This window comes from Fukomys damarensis, unplaced genomic scaffold (assembly GCF_012274545.1).
Source record: "Fukomys damarensis isolate Sample0158 unplaced genomic scaffold, DMR_v1.0_HiC HiC_scaffold_16, whole genome shotgun sequence".
NCBI classification, from domain to species: domain Eukaryota; kingdom Metazoa; phylum Chordata; class Mammalia; order Rodentia; family Bathyergidae; genus Fukomys; species Fukomys damarensis.
Window position 1 is genome coordinate 1,796,005 of NW_022900928.1, and position 19,092 is coordinate 1,815,096.

The window sequence follows — 19,092 nt, forward strand, 5'->3', positions numbered from 1 at the left end:
CCCCTGGCCGGCGTCCTGCACGGGAAGCCCCCGCGCCCTGCTCCGGACAGTGATTAATGATGGCAGAGCCGGGGGTTAACACACTGCGCTGAAAAGTCTGTTGACTGGCTTCTTGTAACACAATGTGGCCCGCTGCACGCCTCAAGAGAATCCTTTTGTTGTCCGTGCTCATTGTGGCCTCAAAATTCTGCCCACGAAAGTTTGCCAACGCTCCTGCCCAGGAGTTTAATAGTTTCCCTTACTCGCGGGGCTTTGTGCGCACTGAAAAGCAGCCCCGCGCTATTCAAGTGTTGGTGGTCATCTCAATAGATCTCCGAGGGCCCATATGGTGGCCAGCGCGGATGAATCCGCCTGTTTAAATGGGGGAGAAAGTTGGGGTTTTAAAACATTTCAGAGTTCCTGAAAAGATCCCACTAGATCCTGTCACAATTCCCTGGGCTTTTTGAAGGCGCTGCCCATTGTGTCCTGGTTATAAATGATATTCCTGGCCAAGCGGATTCCCAGCAGGCCGCCCGCCCGCCCTCCCCAGAACTGGCCGTCCTCCTGTCCCCCGGGGGTCCCTCGGCCTGGGACCGGGGTCCAGCCTGAGGTCCGGTCCAGCAGGCCTGAGCGCTTTCCCTCAGACAGGCAAGGTGGGACGGAGAGCCCAAGCACACATCTTGCCCTCTGAACGGCAAAGGAAAACAATAAAACTTTCCCATTTGACGACAGAAATTACATTAGAAGTGGTGGAAATGCCCTAATTAAAAACGTACCACTTCAACGAGACGCCAAGGAGTCAGCTGCAGAGTAGCATGTTGAGGGAGTTAGTGAACTCTCTGTTTCTTTTTAAAAATTACACGTTAAAAATTTAAAAGAAATCTTACTTTTCTCTGGTGCAACACATTACAAAGAATGGACAGTCCTTTTATCTAAATATAAAATTCCATTTTCAGCAATTATAGCCTGTTCTTGGTGATGATATAATTACAGCTGTGCTGTAATAGGTGTCACGGCGACGCGCACTCATACAATAGTGGAATAAAACTGCAGAACAATGGGAGCACTGCTAAATTCACAACCTTTAAAATGAAATTGACTGTGCAGAATTCAAATAAAAACTAGATAAATATTTTTTTTAAAAGATTACAAGCTTGGTTTGGTCTCCTAATAGCATTTTCTACAAACCTATCAACATCTAATTGATTGGATGGGAATTACTGACTATGGATCAGCCGAAGTCCCGCACGTCACTTGCATTTCCCCACGGGGACGGGGCTGGGGCCCTGGGAGTGGAGGCTGCTCACAACTGGGCGCCTGTTGTGTCCGCGTCCGGAGAGGCCGCGCAGGCCCTGGGCAGGGGAGGTACCACCAGGTGGCCGCCGCCGCGCTGGTCCTCCCCTGGCGGGAGCTGGCGGGTCGCCCCGGCCCCTCACTGCCGCCCTTGCCCTTCCGTCCAGACGGGTGCCAGCAGCAGGAGGGAGCGGGCGAGAACGCCACCTCCATCAGCTCCAACGGGGAGGACTCGGACGAGGCGCAGATGCGGCTCCAGCTCAAGCGGAAGCTGCAGAGGAACAGAACGTCCTTCACGCAGGAGCAGATTGAGGCCCTGGAGAAAGGTGACTCCCACGGGCTCCTCCGGCGGCTGGCAAGCTCGCACTTTTCTGTCTTTGCACTTTGCTCCGGGCATCTTCTGGGGTCTGTGTGGTTTCCTTCTAAAGATGCAAGACCTGGTTTAGAAGGCGAAAGCGCTGGTGCGTGCGGCCTTCCCTGGCACCGTGGAGGGCGTCGTGCCCGCAGTCAGCAGCACAGTCTGAGCCCCGGCTGGCAGCCTGGCTGGCGATGGGCGGCTTGGTCCAGGCCCGGGCGCACCATGGTGCCCTCTGACCTGGCCTCGCTCCCCTTCCTCCTGCAGAATTTGAGAGAACCCACTACCCAGACGTGTTCGCCCGGGAAAGACTAGCAGCCAAGATAGACCTGCCCGAAGCAAGGATACAGGTACGGCTGCGCCTTGCCAGGCCCCCGCCGGGCTGGGCTGCGCCCTGCAGGCCAGGGCTGAGCTGCGTCCCCCTCTGCCCTCTGCAGGTGTGGTTTTCTAACAGAAGGGCCAAGTGGAGACGAGAGGAGAAGCTGAGGAACCAGCGCAGGCAGGCCAGCAACACCCCCAGCCACATCCCCATCAGCAGCAGCTTCGGCACCAGCGTGTACCAGCCCATCCCGCAGCCCACCACCCCCGGTGAGCGGCGCACACGCCCGCACCCGCTCCTGTCCCCCGGCCTGGCCCAGCCGCTCACGAGCCGAACCTCTCTCTCCACAGCGTCCTCCTTCACGTCCGGCTCCATGCTGGGCCGGACAGACACGGCCCTCACCAACACATACAGCGCGCTGCCACCCATGCCCAGCTTCACCATGGCCAACAGCCTGCCTATGCAGGTAAGCGGGCGGCACGGCCTGCGCCCTAGGGAGCCTCTCCACGCCAGTCCGGCCCCGTAACGGGGAGTGGGAGATGCCCACTGAGAACGCAGCGTCCACTGCTGCTCACTCGGCAGCGGGCGGCAGACCGCCTGTTCCCGTTCTGGCCCTGCATGGGCAGTTGCTGGGTAGTGGAGCTGCAGTGCGGGCAGGGAACCAGCGGCTGCTCCTGGGTGTGGAGTGGAAAACGCCCTCCAGTCTGTGATGGCTCTGACAGTGGCTTTCCTGGTTTCCTTGTGGGGCCACGGTGAGAGGTGCGGCTGGCACAGGACTGGAACTGCTTCTGAGGTAACGGAGATGTTTGTTCTCCACCCAGCACACTGTGCTGGATCTCAGGGTCCAGTAAGAGCAGAGCAGGTGTCTTGGGGGCTCAGATTTGTCTAGAACGGTGAGATAAGCCGCTTCCAGGGAACTGTGTGGCTCTGAGGATCAGCCCATGACCGGTGCTCTCAGCTGGCAGTCACTTCCTGTCATGGGCTTGTGGCTTCAGAAGAAGCCAGCCACCTGGCCCAGGACATCAGCCTAACGCAAGCTGAAACCATGCAGGGCCCTCAGGCCGTCTGCCTCCCTGAACCGGGCACGGGCATCATCTGCTTAATGAGACCAGTGTTTCGTCCACAGTGTGTCTTGTATTTGAGAAAACGAGACACAAGCAGACAGGCGGTGTTAAGTCCACACGTGGATGGGTGTGTGGGGTCAGCGTATTTCACGCGAGGACTTTTCAGAATCACTCGGTTTATGCAATTCAGAAAGCACGCGCACTCAGAAAACAGACTTGTGACCGATGGGTTCCTGGCCAGAGAAGATAGCTTTGCGTTCTGGAGTAGATCTGGTCTGTCTGTCCGTCTGTCCAACCTGGTGACCAAAATCCCCAACCGCTTCTCACAAGCTGGGGAGCAGCACAGCTTGTAGATGAACCTGCCCGGGCTCATCTGGGGCAGGGTGGCTTCCGTTTCCTACAGCTCTGACCGTGGTCACCTGTGGTCATCACAGACAGGGAGGGCATGTGGTGACAGGGCCCTCATGCCACAGGTCTGAGGGAGCCGCCAGAGCAGGGCAGCGGACAGCGCCAGCCATCGCGCTCGCTGGACAAATGCGCAGAGCTTTCAGTTTGCTTTTGAGACAGGGTCTCACTGTGTAGCCCGGGCAGCCTTGAACTCATGGCAGCCCTCCCGCCTCAGCCTCCCTCCCCCGTGCTGGGCTAACGGGCGAGCTCACCTCGAGGGGCTCCAGCTTAGGGTGCTGATGTGTGGGCTGCGGAGCCTAGCTGCGGCCGTGCTCCTCGGTGACCCGGGTCTCCTCTCTCCTGCAGCCCCCTGTCCCCAGCCAGACCTCCTCGTACTCCTGCATGCTGCCCACCAGCCCGTCGGTGAACGGGCGGAGTTACGATACCTACACGCCCCCACACATGCAGACCCACATGAATAGCCAGCCCATGGGCACCTCGGGCTCCACGTCTACAGGTGAGCCTCGCGGCGCCTGCGGGCTGCACGTTTTTCAGCACTTAGGCCAGCCCATCTCAAAGTTGACCCAGAAGGAGCTGCCTGTGAGGGTGTTGGACTCTGCCGCCCTTGTCTCTGAGCAAAACTGCCTGAAGGGGGAAACCCAGTGGTAACTTGACCCTGTACAGAGGTGGTTTTTCCTTCCTCTGGCCGGGAAGTCGTGTATGGAGACAAGGCCTGCGGCTCCAAGTCGTTGAGCTGAAGCTTGACTGAGCTGCACCTGTGCTGTGGGGAGAATGCCTCTGCCCGCTCCCGTGTGTCTGTCCCTGCAACCCAGCCGCAGCCCAGGCACACGGGAGCCATTCCCTTCCCTTGTGGGCTGGAGACTGGGTACTCAGTAGCTGTGTCTACACCACAGGTCGCCAGCATCTGATGGTGCTGCTGTTTGAAGGGGACTTTGGTATTTTTAGCTTTTTACTTTGTTTTTTTTTTTGAGACAAGGTCTTGTAGTCCAGGCTGATCTTGGACTCACTGTCCAGCCCAGGCTGGCCTCCAACTCATGGCGATCCTCCTGCCTCAGCCTCGCAAGTGCTGGGATTATAGGCAGTGCCACCACAACTGGCTTGGAAGAGTTGTAATATTTTTAAAACTATAGTAAAGCCTGTTAGACAGTACTGGGGATTTTTTTTCTTTTTGTTTTTTGAGACAGGGTCTCACTACATAGTTGAGACTGACCTGGAACTCACCATGTAGCCCAGGCTGGTCTTGAACTCACAGTGATCCTCCTGCCTCAGCCTCCCGAGTGCTGGGATTACAGGCGTGTGCCACCAGGCCCGGCAGTACTGGAGAGTTTTTGAAAGCCCATAAATCCATCCTCCAGCCTGTCTCGTGAAGACAAGTTACCCACACAGCTTTCTCTCTTCCATTTCTAGGCCTCATTTCTCCTGGTGTGTCGGTTCCAGTCCAGGTTCCTGGAAGCGAACCCGATATGTCTCAGTATTGGCCAAGATTACAGTAAAAAAAGAAGAAATCGAGTTATTCGGCCAGGAACTTTGTGGACTTGCAGGCGCTCGGGAGGGACAAGCGTGACTGGACTGCCAGGCATGGACCCACTTCGGCACCCCCGGGGCCCTCGGACCCAGCGGGACCTGACACCAGGCGCTCAGTGGGAATAGAGCTTCACTTTGGTATCCAAACCTTTACTCGTTTTGGTGTATTATTTGTAAATGGGCATTTGTATGTTATAATGAAAAAGAAAAGAACAACTTGGACTGTATGCAGGTTTTGGTCATGAGGTTGTTTAAAGAAAGGAAGAAAGGAAAAAGGAAACTGTGATCAACAATATTTGCCGCGAATTTCAGAGTTTTATCCAGATATATTGAGTCCTTCTACCCATCTCTCATAGTTTATGGACCGATGTTCCCGTTTGTATCAATCCTTTGCATATAATTAAATTTGGAACGACATGCACTAGATTTATGTAAGAAATATGTTGGTTTTCCAAAGGTTGTTAACAGATGAAGTTTATGTGCAAAAGGTAAGAGATAAATTCAAGGAAGAAAAAGGTGATAGCTAAGAGGTAGAGTGTGTCTTTGATATAATCCAACTTGTTTTATGTCAAAAATGTAAGTATTTGTCTTCCCTAGAAATCCTCAGAATGATTTCTATAATAAAGTTAATTTCATTTATATTTGACAAGAATACTCTATAGATGTTTTATACACATTTTCATGCAATCATACGTTTCTCTTTGGACAGCAGAAGTTAATTGTCTTAGATATAGTTGTATTACTGTTCACGGTCCAATCATTTTGTGCATCTAGAATTCATTCCTAATCAATTAAAAGTGCTTGCAAGAGTTTTAAACTTAAGTGTTTTGAAGTTGTTCACAACTACATATCAGAATTAACCACTGTTGATTGTAAAAACCATGCCAAAGCCTTTGTATCTCCTTATTATACCATTTTCTTTTTAACCTTACAGTGTGGTGTTACAAGTTTTATTTCCATGTTGAATTAGCATTCTAGGCCAAAGGTCCCTCTACTGCGCACCTTGAAGACGTTTAAGGAAAGCATAAATTAGCGGAAACCCCCGGAAGTGGGGTGGCTTTGTGTCCATTCACACCCACAGCCCTTCCCCTGCCAGCCTCCGGTCCCTCGGGCAGCAGACCAGCCGCTGCAGAGGAAGTGCGGAATTCGGGCTGGGTTCTCAGCAGGGCAGAGCTCGACCTGGCTGCTTCAGCAGCGCTGAGAAGCTCGTTCCTCCAGCGAGACACCAGACGCTGCCACCGCCCCTGCAGGCCACTGCCCAGTGGGCCCCACTGACCTCCACCGGGGCCTGGCTCCACAGCTGTGCCGGAGGGCGGCAGTGGAACCCCTGGCTGGCTGGTGGGGTGAGCCCTGGGTGCGCACTCGGCCCAGCGCCCCTTCTGTGGAGTGGGCCACACTGGGCAGCAGAGCTCTGACCACGGGTGGGGCGGCAGCCGGGCATGCAGAAAAATAAGCTTTGTCACTTTGGGAAGGGCTGTAGGAGGCTGAGGTTCCTGTCCTCTCTGCAAAATGGAAGGCAGCAAAGAGAATCTCCTGTGAGCTTCTGGGAAGGCCAGGTCGCTGGAGCACGAGGCAGGCTCTGGGGAACGCACTTCCTCCGGACTGCACTCCGCTTTTGCTCTTTTTTTTTTCTCCTCAAGGCAGATGATCAAAAATGTAGAAATTAATTGGAGATCGGAGCCTCACCTTCTAGCTCAGCACCTGCTGCTGTGCTCCTGCAGGGTGCAGGGAGCCGCTCTCCAGCCTGCTGCTCGCTCACCCTCCCCTCCCAGCTGTTTCCCACCAGAGCACCTCGTGCGTGGGCTGCAGTGTGCATGTTTGGCGTGCAGGCGGGCGCACATGCCCTGCTGCTGTGCTGGCCAGGGCGGGCCTTTCTGCTCCTGCCTCCCTGCACACCCTGCTGTTGACTGTGGTGCCCAGGGGAGCGTCAGATTTGGGAGTGATCAGCTTCTCCCGAAAGGAGGGAGTTTCCTAGCAGCCTGATGTGGCAGTGCTGGCCACGGCTCTGCTGGGTGGGCCCTGCTGGGCACGAGGCTGGGCCTGGCGGGCAGTGGTAGAACCAAGGCTGCGTGTGCACCCGGGCCCTGCAGGTCTTCAGGGCGGCTGCAGGAGCCCTGGCCCAACAGGGAGGGGACAGCACCTCCCACAGCCACATGGCCTGGGATGCGCACCGTCCTGGGAGCCACCAGGGACTTGGGGACAGTGACACTCAGGTGGCTGTGTCTGGCATTCGGCCTCCCGCCCGCTGATGTGATAACTTATTTTTGTTGATTTATTGCTGATAGGTGCACTTATAGATTTAACAGTGGGAAACCCGCAGGGACGTTTTGATGCTGGTTTCCAGGACGATGGCCTCAGCAGAAACACTGGACTAGCAGCCTAAGCTTTTCCTCCAAATCTGACTGATTTTGGGAAGCCAGGTGAATAGAACGAGAGCTCTAGGTAAAAAGCGCGGTTGAGTGGGATGAATTCCCTGGAATTTTTTTCCTGCAAAGTGGTGCCTCCTAGCTCGTGCAGAGACAAAGCAAACACCTGGCTTCTTGAGGTGGTTCTCGTCCATTTTCCCTGCATAGCATCACCATGTGGCTTCCTGGGTTGATTCAGACCTTGCTGTGCTGTTAGGCTTGGCGCTGCCGTGCACGGTCACCTGGCAGGGTGTCTAGATCCTGCCCACTGCTGTGTGCTCTGGGTCTTAGGTTTACGAAAACAAAAAGCCGAAAAGAGCCGTTTTTGGTCTGTATGTCTGCCTCACCAAGGCCAAAACATGCTCTTCGTTTCTTGAGAATTTTAACACCTCTTTCTGTTTTCCTCATTCGCAAATGACTGACTGCTGTTTTAATCCACAGTGGAGCCAGGGAGGCAGCCTCCTCTCCGTGCTGCCTCAGGAAAAGGAGGCAGGAGCTTGGCACCTCAGTGACATCCATCATGGGCAGAAACAAACCAACAGGGCCCCCTTTCTGTGTGCATGTGTCTCAGTCGCTGCGGTGCAGAGGCAGACCAGAGCTGACCCCTGGAGAATGTCTCCTCGTGGTGACGTATTTTTACGTCATCCAGTCTGGTACTGGGAGATCTTGGAGTTGGAGACGAAGATAAACGAAGAGTGGAAGACAAAAGTGGATGCTGGCTGATGGCTGTTAAAAAGGAATTCAGAAGGGCTCAGAGCCCCAGTACCTGAGCAGACTGTAGTCATCAAAATATTCACCTCATGTTGAAGAAAGGCAGATCTAGCGTAAGAAATGAACAACACGAAGGGGCCTGAAGTTCATCTGCTGGGAACATTTAAAAGATAATGAGGACATTTCAAGGCATGACCTTGGGATTGTTCTTATGTATTGATACCTTTGAGTCAAACCGATAACTGAAAAAACTGTTCACAGATACATATTTCACAATGTATCGGAGGGGTGTGTATACATACAGTCACATCTTTGAAGACCATTATTTTTTGGAGTAAGTTACTAGGGTAACGGAGAACAAATCATGTTCCTAGGAGGAAGGGAAACATGTTTTTAGAGTTGGTGTTTATCAGAGAAAAGCAAAAATGTAATTGCTGTCTAGCAGGGGGTACCTTCCTTTTACACAGAATGGCCAGTGAGTCAGAAAAAGCAAGGCTGATTTTTTTGAAAGCCTAGGTTCATTTTATTGTTTAAAATGCACTTTACTGAGTTTGAAGAGTTTCATATCTCAAATAAGGGTCTAAGTAGATACATGGGTTTTTATAGTATTTATTTGCGCAGCATATATTAACTAGTAATTGGCTGTAATTTTACAGATATGGTATGGGGAAGTAAATCAATGACCTATTAAGTATTTTGACAAGCAATTTACATATCTGATGACCTCGCGTTTCCTTTTCAGAGTCAAGTGCTGTGTAATTGTTCTGTTGTGTTTGCATAAAATGAGCCACACACAACATGGTAAGGAAAAGGTTAGAGTTATTAAAATAATAACGAGTAAAATACTCACTTGAATTCATTCAGGCTGCTCCTAAGTCTTTCAAAGGCCGCAACAAAGCTTCTGTGGAATCTGCACAACACGATTTATTATCTAGGGACTAAAATGATTTTTGAAGTTGCTTTAAATCTTAGAAGCACCTTTACTTAACAGAAACGCCTTTTAATTTTAACTGACAGATCAATCCTGGAACTTTATTTTGAAAAGAAAATGGAGAAGAATTTGTCTTTAGAATTAATAGAGATGAAAAAAAAAAATAAACCAGACATTCTTTAAAAAAAAAAAAAGAAGAAACCTGATTTTTTTAGTACTAATGAAATAGCGGGTGACAAAATAGTTGTCTTTTTGATTTTGATCACAAAAAATAAACTGGCAGTGACAGGGTGTGATGGGGAGATGTGACACCCTGGCAAATGGCTGTCATGGATTCAATTATTGCAATTCCGAATAAAAGCTGTATACAGCGTGTGTTTATGCTACAGTGGGCTTTTTTTAAGTGACTGACATTCATCATACTGGTTAGACAGTTTTAAAAACCTAGTCTTTGTTTTCTACAATGTTGTCAAGAGCAAATAAAGTATAATGTGGTATATTAAAAGAAAATTGCTTAAAAACGCTAGTTATAACTGCTTCAAAATACTCAAATTCATTTGAAAGTGCATTTTGGAATTTTAGTTTCTCCCAGTGGATGTTAAATATGTTTTAAAAAATTGAGATGCTTGATTGGAATATGCAAGTTACTTTTTCACTTTCACTTTTTGTCCATTATCTGTCAAAAGCTTTGAGAATATGGAACTATGATTTCAAAACCCTGTGTCTTATATGATAAGTGGTGCAATAGGCCGTACACCCCAAGAGACAGGTTTATAAGCTCAGAAATTTACATACTCAACCGATGTTCATAATTAACAAAGGCTTTATGTGATGAAGTGGAAATCTGAGTTGGTTTCATTTTTCCACTTTGTGTTAGACCTAGATCTGTACAAACCTCTCTCCAAGCCCCCATGCTCCCCCGCCCCCGTCTCCCAGCATTAGCATAGCTGTCAGTTTGAATCTCAACCCTGAATTGTGTCTGCTGACACAATTTCCTTGCTGACTTCAACTGCCCAGGACAGCGAGGCGGGAGAACACCTACTTTTCTGTGCTCCCTACCACTCACGGGCTATCTATCACCTGCTCCGGCAGACTAATTAATAGAGTCTGAATCCCAAATATTATTTTGTCTTCATTATTTTAATGACCATATGCATAAGTGCAAAGGTATTTTATATATCATCAACGGAATTTTCTTAAAAAAACAGCATTTTGGGTGGCAAGTTGCTTTTTCAGAAATAGAGAAAATGCTTTCACACACAACTTGCACTCCACGGAGTTTTGAGTGTCACTGTCACGTCACTGTCCACGCTGGCACTTGACACACACACAATGACTACCGTAAGGCATCTGGGCTCTTCTGACCCTTTTTTGCATTTATTGAAAAATAAATTACCAATTTTCTTTAAACACAGCAAAAGCCAAATTCCGGAATAAATGTGTAGAAAGTTGGTTGAGAAGCCGGGCCGAAGCTCCCTTTGGTGACCCTGCCTGTTTCTGAGGAGGACCACAAGAGGGTCGTGAGCAATGTTTACAAGAGCCATTAGCAGCCCTAATGAGGCAGCTGGGAGGTCCCTAGCTAGAAGTCCAGGTGCCTGGCGCCCCCGGCCATCCTGCCGCAGCATCCCTCCACGTCCTGTTTGCTGGCGCGGCTCACAGTGTCTGACAGGTCTGGAGGCAAATGCAGGCGCTGCGAGGGGATCCAGGGAGGGAGAGAAAGGGGAAAAATTAACGTCGCTCTTGCCAGCACACTTCAGAAGACAGTATGATGCTCTGCTGATCAGCGTTTAGTCTTGTGTATCGAATCCCTGCTAAAACAATTCCTCAGGCCGGAGCCCAAGACAATCCCATCCCGCTCTTCGTAGATTTTTACAAATCATGGCCAGGGCAAAAGCTGGATCAAGACTCTCAGAGGAACACTGCAGAGGACAAACCTGGCATGCTCATAATTCTTTCTTATTTAGGTAGAGATGAGAAGATGCAAAGGTACAGACTGAAACAAAGCACAGAAATAAAAACAGCAGCCCCCGCCCCTACCCGTGGCCCTGTTTTGTTTTTGCCAGGGCTCCAAAATGCTTTTGGGATCAAATGTAGCTTTTCAGGAATTACGGACCTCACAGATGCTTATTTCTCTTTGTCTGTAAGTGGACATGATGATCCTGTCTCAGGGCTGTGCTTTCCTAGGCACTCACAATTTTCATAGCACTGTTCACACGACGGGACAGTGACAGCAGTCCCAGTGCCAGCGTCCTTGGCGGGCTCAGGTAGGTCGGCTGCAGTCTCTCTGTGCCCAGCGCTGGCCCTGAATCCCCTGCCCAGCCGATCTCCGTGCACCCAGCTGAGGGATGCAGACCCCCTGCTGACCGGCCACGTTACAGAAGGTACTGTGCCGAGCAGGGATTAAGTCATGTTTCACAAGAACTCTATGTTCCCAAACAATGCCAGATCCCTGTAACTATCAGGACTCCTAGCTCATAAATGATTTCATAAAAATCCAAATTTAAAGGAAGACACAGTTGGCTTTCTGTATCGGTGGATCTCACAGCTGTGGATTCAGCCAACCATGGGCTGAAAATATCTGGAAAAGAGCTGTGTGCGCAGAGTCCTTCCCCCCAGCCGGCATGTCACACACCCATCCACACAGCCTTTACCAGGCCTGGGCGGTGTAGACGTGCTCAGGTGTGGTAGGTATGTGTGGGGATGGCCCTGCGCATGCACAGGTTTCGGGGTCCCTGGCCCTGCAGCCCCCACCCCACAGTGACCCTCTAGCCAAGACTCTTCCCTCGGAAGCTCCCTTCAATGTGCAAAAGCAAAGAAACAAGATCAAAAAAGGCTAGAGCCATTTATTTGTGTGTGTGTCAAAATATTGTGGTCTGCAAACATATGTTCCAGCCAGTGTCTCTTCCAATGAAGGGCTTATTTACTGTCACGCAAACACAAGCTGTGCACAAATGATCAAAATGTTTTAATGCGTTTAAAATGATTTATGAAAATCTTCCGTGATTTCAGTTTGCCCAGACTTATCTTTTCATGCACACATATTCAGGAGGAAAGAGACAGGCGCAGTCAAGAGAGGTGTCCGCCAGGTCCAGCGGGTTGGGGCCGACTGTGATATCACTCACAGCCGTGACTCCCCACTGCGATCCCGGCACCCAGCCCATCATCCACTAAGCACCTACATGTCTACTTCCCGGGTGCTAAAAATCTCTGTCTTAAAGAACTGTCCTTTCTTTGTGCTCCAGTTTGCCCCAGAAAGGAGCCGGGCAGAAAGGCAAACACGAGGCAAGGCTCCGGGGGAGCGTGGCTTGCAGGTGCACGCAAGGCCGTGGAGCGGGGGGATTCGATTCGCGGCACTTTTCCTGTTTCCCAGCTCACCCGCACCGCCAAGCACCCAGTGCACGCGCTCTTGGGCCAGAACCCCACAGCGCGGGTGCCATGGGCCTCTTGGGGACAGAGAGGCACAAACTGAGAGTGCAGGTGTCGTGAACGGAGCCGCTCCACACCTGGTGCCCTGATGGCCACCGTGGGGCGAGTACGCAGGTCACCCGCAGAGTGGATACTTGCTCGCCCACACCAGAAAAGCAGGTACAGTGGGAGGGGAGCCAGAAAGCTGAGCTAGAGGGAGGGGACTCGCGGAACCAGTCACTCAGCCCAGGGTCCTGTGCTCCAAGGACATGGAGAGGCGCAGCCCAAGGCGGCTCCAGGGCCCAGCACCCACCTGGGCCGCGGTGCAGCTGAGTTCCCGCGCGCAAGCTCGCCAGGGCTTCTCCCTCCCTGAGCCCCTGCTCCTGGCCCCCGGGGGTCATGACGACTGAGGCGGGGTGGAGCGCCATCCAGCCCACCAGGTGTGTCAGCACTTCCTGGCCAGCTATGCAGTGACAGGCGAGTGTTCAGATGCTGCTGTGGCCCAGATCTGTCATCTGAGCAAGGAGCACTGTGATCTCCTTTGGACGACAACTTGGGGCTGCGGGGGATGTCAGCCGAAGACAGCCAGGCTGCACTCACTGAGGGCTTAAACAAACATCAGGCCTCATTGAACTTCCCGGCTCCAACTGGGATGCTATTTTCCAGCTTTCAACCAGATCCAGCTTCCTCCTTCATGGGTCACACCCTCACCCCAGCCACAAACCTCTACTGAGCACAGAGATCCTTCCAGCAGCTTCTCCCTGGCCTCTGGGAGGAAGGGCTGGGCGGATCAGGCAGAGATGCCAGTCGCTGTTGCAGCCTCATTTCTGTACCCGAGGAAGGCGCGCAGCTCCAAAGATTCCCGCTCGGGCCTGGTGACCAGGGGATACCTTCTGCAGCCCATGAGGAGGGGCAGGAGGGCACCCTAGGTCCCAGCAGCCCTGGACCCAGCTGGGCCCTCCTGAGTCGGCCACGAGCCGGCCCCACGGTCGCAGCTGCGTTTCCACCGCAGTGCCTGCTCAGTTCTCTCTTCTCCCGGCAGCCAGACTGCCAGATCCAGGGCCTCAGACAGGCGCGAGGCCATGAAGCTGGAGACAGCTGGGTGCGCGGCACGTTCTGCCACGTCCACGCCCAGGCACGGCTGCTTTCCGAGCGCAAAGGACACTGCACGATAACCCTCAGCAGACGGACGGAGATTTGTTTTCGGCCTTCAAACCCTTTCTGACTCCAGCAAAGTCACACACACTCAGAATACTGCTGGGCTGGCAGGTTTTCCTTTTTAGGACACAGCCAGTTCAAGTGAACCTGCGTGCACTGTAGGAGCTGTGGCTCCACACAGGTCCCTCGCCCAGGCCCGGTGACAGGTGACACCTCCTGGTCCCATCCCCTGTGGTCTGGACAGGCCCCGGAGAGACACGGTGTGAGGCCGCCTGCAGGGTCGAGGCAGGCTGTGGTGCCCATGAGCGCAGAGTGCTCCACCCATGAGGGTGTCGGTGCCTCTCCCTGCCGCGGAAGGGGTTGAAGGCACTGCTGACCACCAGGACGGGGCACAGTGGACGAAGGTGAGCGCGTGTGTCAGCACCAGGCATGAGTCTCGGCTCTACCGATTGAGAGACCCTTAGAGCCACAACACGGCCCTGCGCCGGTGTCCATGGCCCTCCCCTGGGACCAAGGAGAGAGGAAGGAGACCTCAGTGAGACAGTGGGAAGAGTGGGCAGGGACACAAGAGAACTCTACTGAGTTTATGCTCCCCACACTTTACATGAAAAGGAGAAGGGAGCCGTGAGCAGAGTCCCTCAGCCCTGTCACACCCAGCCGCAGCAGGCTCAGACGGCTTCACCCATGCCCAAGGGCCAGCCGGGCACCTGCCTAGAGTGCACCAGGCCTGGGCCTCACCCCAGTCCCCCAAGGGGCAAGTGTGTGGCAAACATTTATCAAATCCACAGCAATGGCTGCTGGGAGGCGACCGAGACTGTCACACCAGGGGGGACGGCAGTGAGGTGCCCTGCACTGGCTGTGGGGCTTCATCTGGGCTTCTGACAGAGGACCTGCACCTCGGTGTCCTCAGCAGCCGTGCAGGGCTCCAGAACGGCGGTCTGTGCCCCTCCCACCCTGCCGGAGAGTCTTTCCTTGCAGGGCACAGGGAAGACGGGGCCCACTGTAGAAGCTGTTGCTTCTCGACACGACTTCAGAGTGCTGCTGCGGTCCTGAGAACACCCAGGTGGCACGCTGCTCTAGTTACCGTGTCCTTACCTTGGTGCATTCGCACTGCTCTGTAATTAACATTTGGGGAAAATTCTGAAACGTGGAAGGGAGACGCTCCTGCCTGACTCTGGCGAATTCTGCACTCTTCTACACGAGTGGAGACAAGGCCGGGACCGAAGCCCCGCTCCCTGCTCTTTGGATTGCACGTGTACCTCCGGGAGGGGCAGGGTATTCCTGGAGAAGTATCTGTCAAACACCAGCAGGACTCGACACTGAGCTTTTGCTGGTGGAAGGACCGATGCGTTCTCCGCATTCGGGATGAGAACGGTTGTGCGGAACGTCACAATCGCACAATATCCTTTGAATTAAAGAAATCCGTGCACTTCCTCGGATGGCTCTGGAAGTGCAGGCCGCCACAGAAGCTGCCCAGGTGAGCAATTACCTGACTGTCAGTTACAACCGACTGCACCGTCGCCTCCCAGCCGGCCTCACCCTCCGAAAGCTGGCCGCGGGAACACAGGGTCTAAACACAAGGGTGATTTCTGAAGGCTGCATCTGTGCATAGACTGGTGCTTACTCCTGGTATCTGCTCTCCCATGCAGAGTGGCAAAAGGGCGCCGCCTCCCAGGACAAAGCCCATCCGGCTCCCCGCCACGCCCGTGGCTGGGTGACCGCACTCAGTCCCTCCTCCTGGGTGGACGGAGTGGGCTCCAGCCACTGTCCCTGCCTTTAGCATGGCCACTAGACCTGAACAAGGGGTCCTGGTCCCGTGCCGTGACCCAGCCCTTCCTTGCTCAGCTCTCCCTGTGGGCTGAGGGACTCAGGGCTAAAGCGACATGCATAGAGTCTCAATCTTTTGTTTTGTTTTAGGTAGTACTGGGGATTGAACCCAGGGGATACCACTGAGCTATATTTAACCCCTTTAATTTTTTTTTTTTTTTTTGGTACTGGGGATTGAACTCAGGAACTTGCACTTGCAAGGCAGGCAGCAGAAACCCCGGGGGGAAATCCCCAGCCCCCATTTTTTTTTTTTTTTTTTTTTTTAGTACTGGAGATCAAATTCAGGACGTTGCACTTTAGAGGTAGGTATGGCTCTGCTAAGCTAAATCCCCAGCTAAATTTTTTACATTAAGACAGGATCTTTCAAAGTTGCACAGGAGGGACTTCTATTTGTGATCCTCCTGCCTCAGCTTCCCTCAGTGCTGCAATATAGGTGTGTGGCACCTGCCCCACTGAATGCACTCTGGGTGCTCAGGGCCTTGTAGCTCTCCGTCCTGCCTGCAAAGCCTGCAGTTCTCCCCCGAGGGTGGATTGTGGTCACTGTGGCCAGAGACAGCTGTCAGCAGGGTGTGTGGACAGGGTAGGGGCTGTGGGCCAATTTCCCCCACCTCTCCAGGTTCTGTTTCTGCCCTGGGCGGCAGCCTTTGCCACTGTCTGTGCCCCTAGCCAGCGCTGCAGACGCCTGAGAGGCTGGGGTTGGCATCACACAGTGTCCGGGAGGAGCAGCAGCCAGGGCAGACATGGGGGCCATGGGCATGATGCTGGCCTGTGTCTGGGTGCTGTGACTGCCTCCCAGACCAGGGTACAGCTGTGGGGACGGCTGGGGGACATGAGACCCTGACTGGAGAGTGGGTGGCAGTGTCCCCAGTCCTGCAGTTATTTCCTCAGCCCATTGCAGCTAGCGGTCTTCACTCTGCACAATTCGGTGGCATTGTTTCCTGGGATGAATCCTTGAGCGACACTGTGACAAGTGCTTGAGCTGTGACTCTCACAGGCAGAGCGGAAGGGAAGGAAACAGACCCAGGACCCTCGGCAGGGCAGCAACAGGGAACTGGCTGGCCAGAGAAGCTGCACTCTGCACAGAAGCCGGGGTCACTTGGACCCTAAAGCAGTCATTCAAAGCCTCAGGACTGTGTGCTCTCCTCAGCGTGTCCTCCAGCGGTGATCGCAGGCCGGGTGGTGACGGCCAAGGAGGACAGGCCGGGAAACTTCTCCCAGATCAGGGGCTGCAGGCGGGGAGAGGCACAGAGCTATGGCAGAGAGCGACAGATGCTCTCCTTGCACACAGGGCCAGCTAGGGGAAGGCGCCACATCAACCTGCCCTTTGCACGTGCTGGGTGGGAACCAAAGGAGCAGAAGACGCTGCCACGCCAGCCAGTTCCAGGCACTGAACCCTGGCAGGCTGGTCTGCCACCTGCACTCCGACACCCTGCTGTGCGGAGACAGCAAGATGCCACTTCACTGGAACAGTGCTCAGAAGGGACACAACACAGGGAGGACAGCTGACGACACCCAGGACAGAGATGTGTGCAGAGGACAAGCGGGGTGGCGAAGCTGCTTTTAAGAATTAAACCGTGGTGGGACAGACTGGCAGTGGCCACCCAGACCAGGTCAGGAAGGCCTTTCTGCAGTGCCGCTTAGGCCAAGAGCTGCACGTCCAGAAGACACTGGTAAGGGACCCGTGCGACCTGTAGGAAGGAGGCCCAGGCTGTGGGAATGGAAGGGAAAAGCCTCAAGTCAGGATAAGCTTTCAGAGCAGCCAACGAGCAGTGACTCGAAGTGTGCCCCAAAAAACAGGTGCCACCCTTGTGGAGTCTGTCTCTGTGCCAACTGACTTGGGTTTAATTTTTAAAGTAAGAGGCAGTAGGGAAGTGACATCAGAAACTCCTCCCCTGCCGGGTGTGGTGGCGCATGCCTGTAATCCCAGCACTTGGGAGGCTGAGGCAGGAGGATCGCTGTGAGTTGAGACCAGCCTGGGCTACATAGGGAGTTCCAGGTCAGTCTCAACTACATAGTGAGACTCTGTCTCAAAAACCAAACCAAAACAAAACAAAAAAACAATCGCTGTGATGAGACCAGCCTGGGCTACATAGGGAGTTCCAGGTCAGTCTCAACTACATAGTGAGACTCTGTCTCAAAAACCAAACCAAAACAAAACAAAAAAACAGAAACTCCTTCCCGAGTTCCAGGGCCACACCCCCTCTCCTGCAGTCAGGCATGGACACCCGTTCCCCGCCCTCCCTTTCTGCCAGGGATGGAACCCAGGGCCTTGGGCGTGCCTGGCAAGTGCTCCGCCACTCAGCTACCCTGGCAAGGACATTTTCAATAATGGAAAACACGGCTGCTCTTCTGACTAGAGACCAGGTACCTGAGCATCCCCCTAGCCTCCTCCTGCGCAAGTGGAGACTCTCAGCGCCCTGTGTGGAGGCAGGGGGACTCCAGGTGAGGCCGGTGGCACCCTGGAACACTCCTGCAGGAGTGCCGGGGATGCTGGGAGCTCCATCCTCCTCCCAGGTGGGCTGGAACCCTGACATGGTCCTGGTCACAAGAACTCCACCAGGCTTGCTGTGAGGCACTTAAGACACGAGTCCCACAGTGTGCCTTCCCTGCCCCACACATCCACAGAGAACACCCAGCTCCAGGAGAGCTGTCCTTCCAACAGGGTTTTCTTCCTGTGCACACTAAAGGGGGATGTTTCTTTCAGTTGTCCCTTTGTTCTGAGGTCCATTTTATTCCCATTACTGCTCCGACATGAGCAGGACGGGAAAACAGTCATTTAGGCAACAGCTGGAGCGATGCAACTGGAACTCTCGCCTTAACAGGGGCTGTGGAAGCCCTGAGAGGGGTGACTCTGCCCCCCGCACCTTCTGTGGGGGAACAAAGGGGGTGCCTGGGCTGGAGGACTCGCCCCTGGGTCCCGTTCTGTGCCACGGCCCCAAGGAGGCACTTGGGGCTCCCCAGGAGACTGCGGCCACCCACCTGGCGTCTCAGCTGGGCCCCACTGTCCCAGTGCCGCCAGCCCACCGAACTCCGGAGGGGCAGAATCTGGACTCCTGAGAGCTGGGTGGCAGAAGCAAGATGACCGGCCCTCCTTGGGACAGACTGCTCCTGTGGCCAGAGCTCCGGGCCAGCTTCAGCAGAAGCCCTTTCCTACCTGAGCTAGGGGCAGTGTCTTGGGTGCCACCCTCGGCCTGAAGAACACGAAGGTGGCTTAGGACCCCAGAGCGTTTTTTTGTAAATGCCGAGCTTGCAAAAAAATTGGTTGAGAAATAGGCTCGTAGTAAGGACAACATGAGACTTCCGTTCCGTCCCTTTCCTCGCTCTGTGAAACCGTAAGCGGTGGAAACTGCGCTGGAGGCAGCGAGAGCTAACAGCCTCCCGGGGAGTCCCGAAGTGGGAACTCAGCAGATTGCCGAGGCTTCTGCGTCCAAGTCGGGGCGGTCAGCGCATGCAGAGGGTGGCCGTCACGTTTTCACGCCGCACACGCGTGGGAACGGGGCTGGGCCCTTCCGGCCTGGCTGTGCTCCCCTCCCACGCACCGCCCAGGCTGGAGCCGAGGACGTGAGCTGGGCGGAGGCCACGCCTCTGAGACCCCGCCCTGAGGGTCCGCGGTTCCTGGGTACGAGAAAGAATTTTGAATGGGGCCCAGTGCAGGTGTTTACAAGGGGGGACTGTTGTTCTTTATTAGGAGCTGCCTTATGTTCCATAGTTGT

The 19,092-nt window shown here is 53.8% G+C and overlaps 1 protein-coding gene across 2 annotated transcripts in view; it reads left to right on the forward strand.

Moving 5' to 3' along the window:
- Pax6 (paired box 6) overlaps positions 1–5,109 on the forward strand; it is a 12,682-nt gene extending 7,573 nt beyond the window's left edge. For both annotated transcript variants that reach the window (XM_019210002.2, XM_019210003.2), the window contains 6 exons: positions 1,440–1,598; positions 1,895–1,977; positions 2,065–2,215; positions 2,297–2,412; positions 3,764–3,914; positions 4,826–5,109. In XM_019210002.2, the coding sequence (XP_019065547.1) occupies positions 1,440–1,598; positions 1,895–1,977; positions 2,065–2,215; positions 2,297–2,412; positions 3,764–3,914; positions 4,826–4,911 (746 nt within the window). In that variant the 3' untranslated portion in view covers positions 4,912–5,109. The remainder of the gene's footprint in view (positions 1–1,439; positions 1,599–1,894; positions 1,978–2,064; positions 2,216–2,296; positions 2,413–3,763; positions 3,915–4,825) is intronic.
- The last annotated feature ends 13,983 nt before the right edge of the window (positions 5,110–19,092 follow it).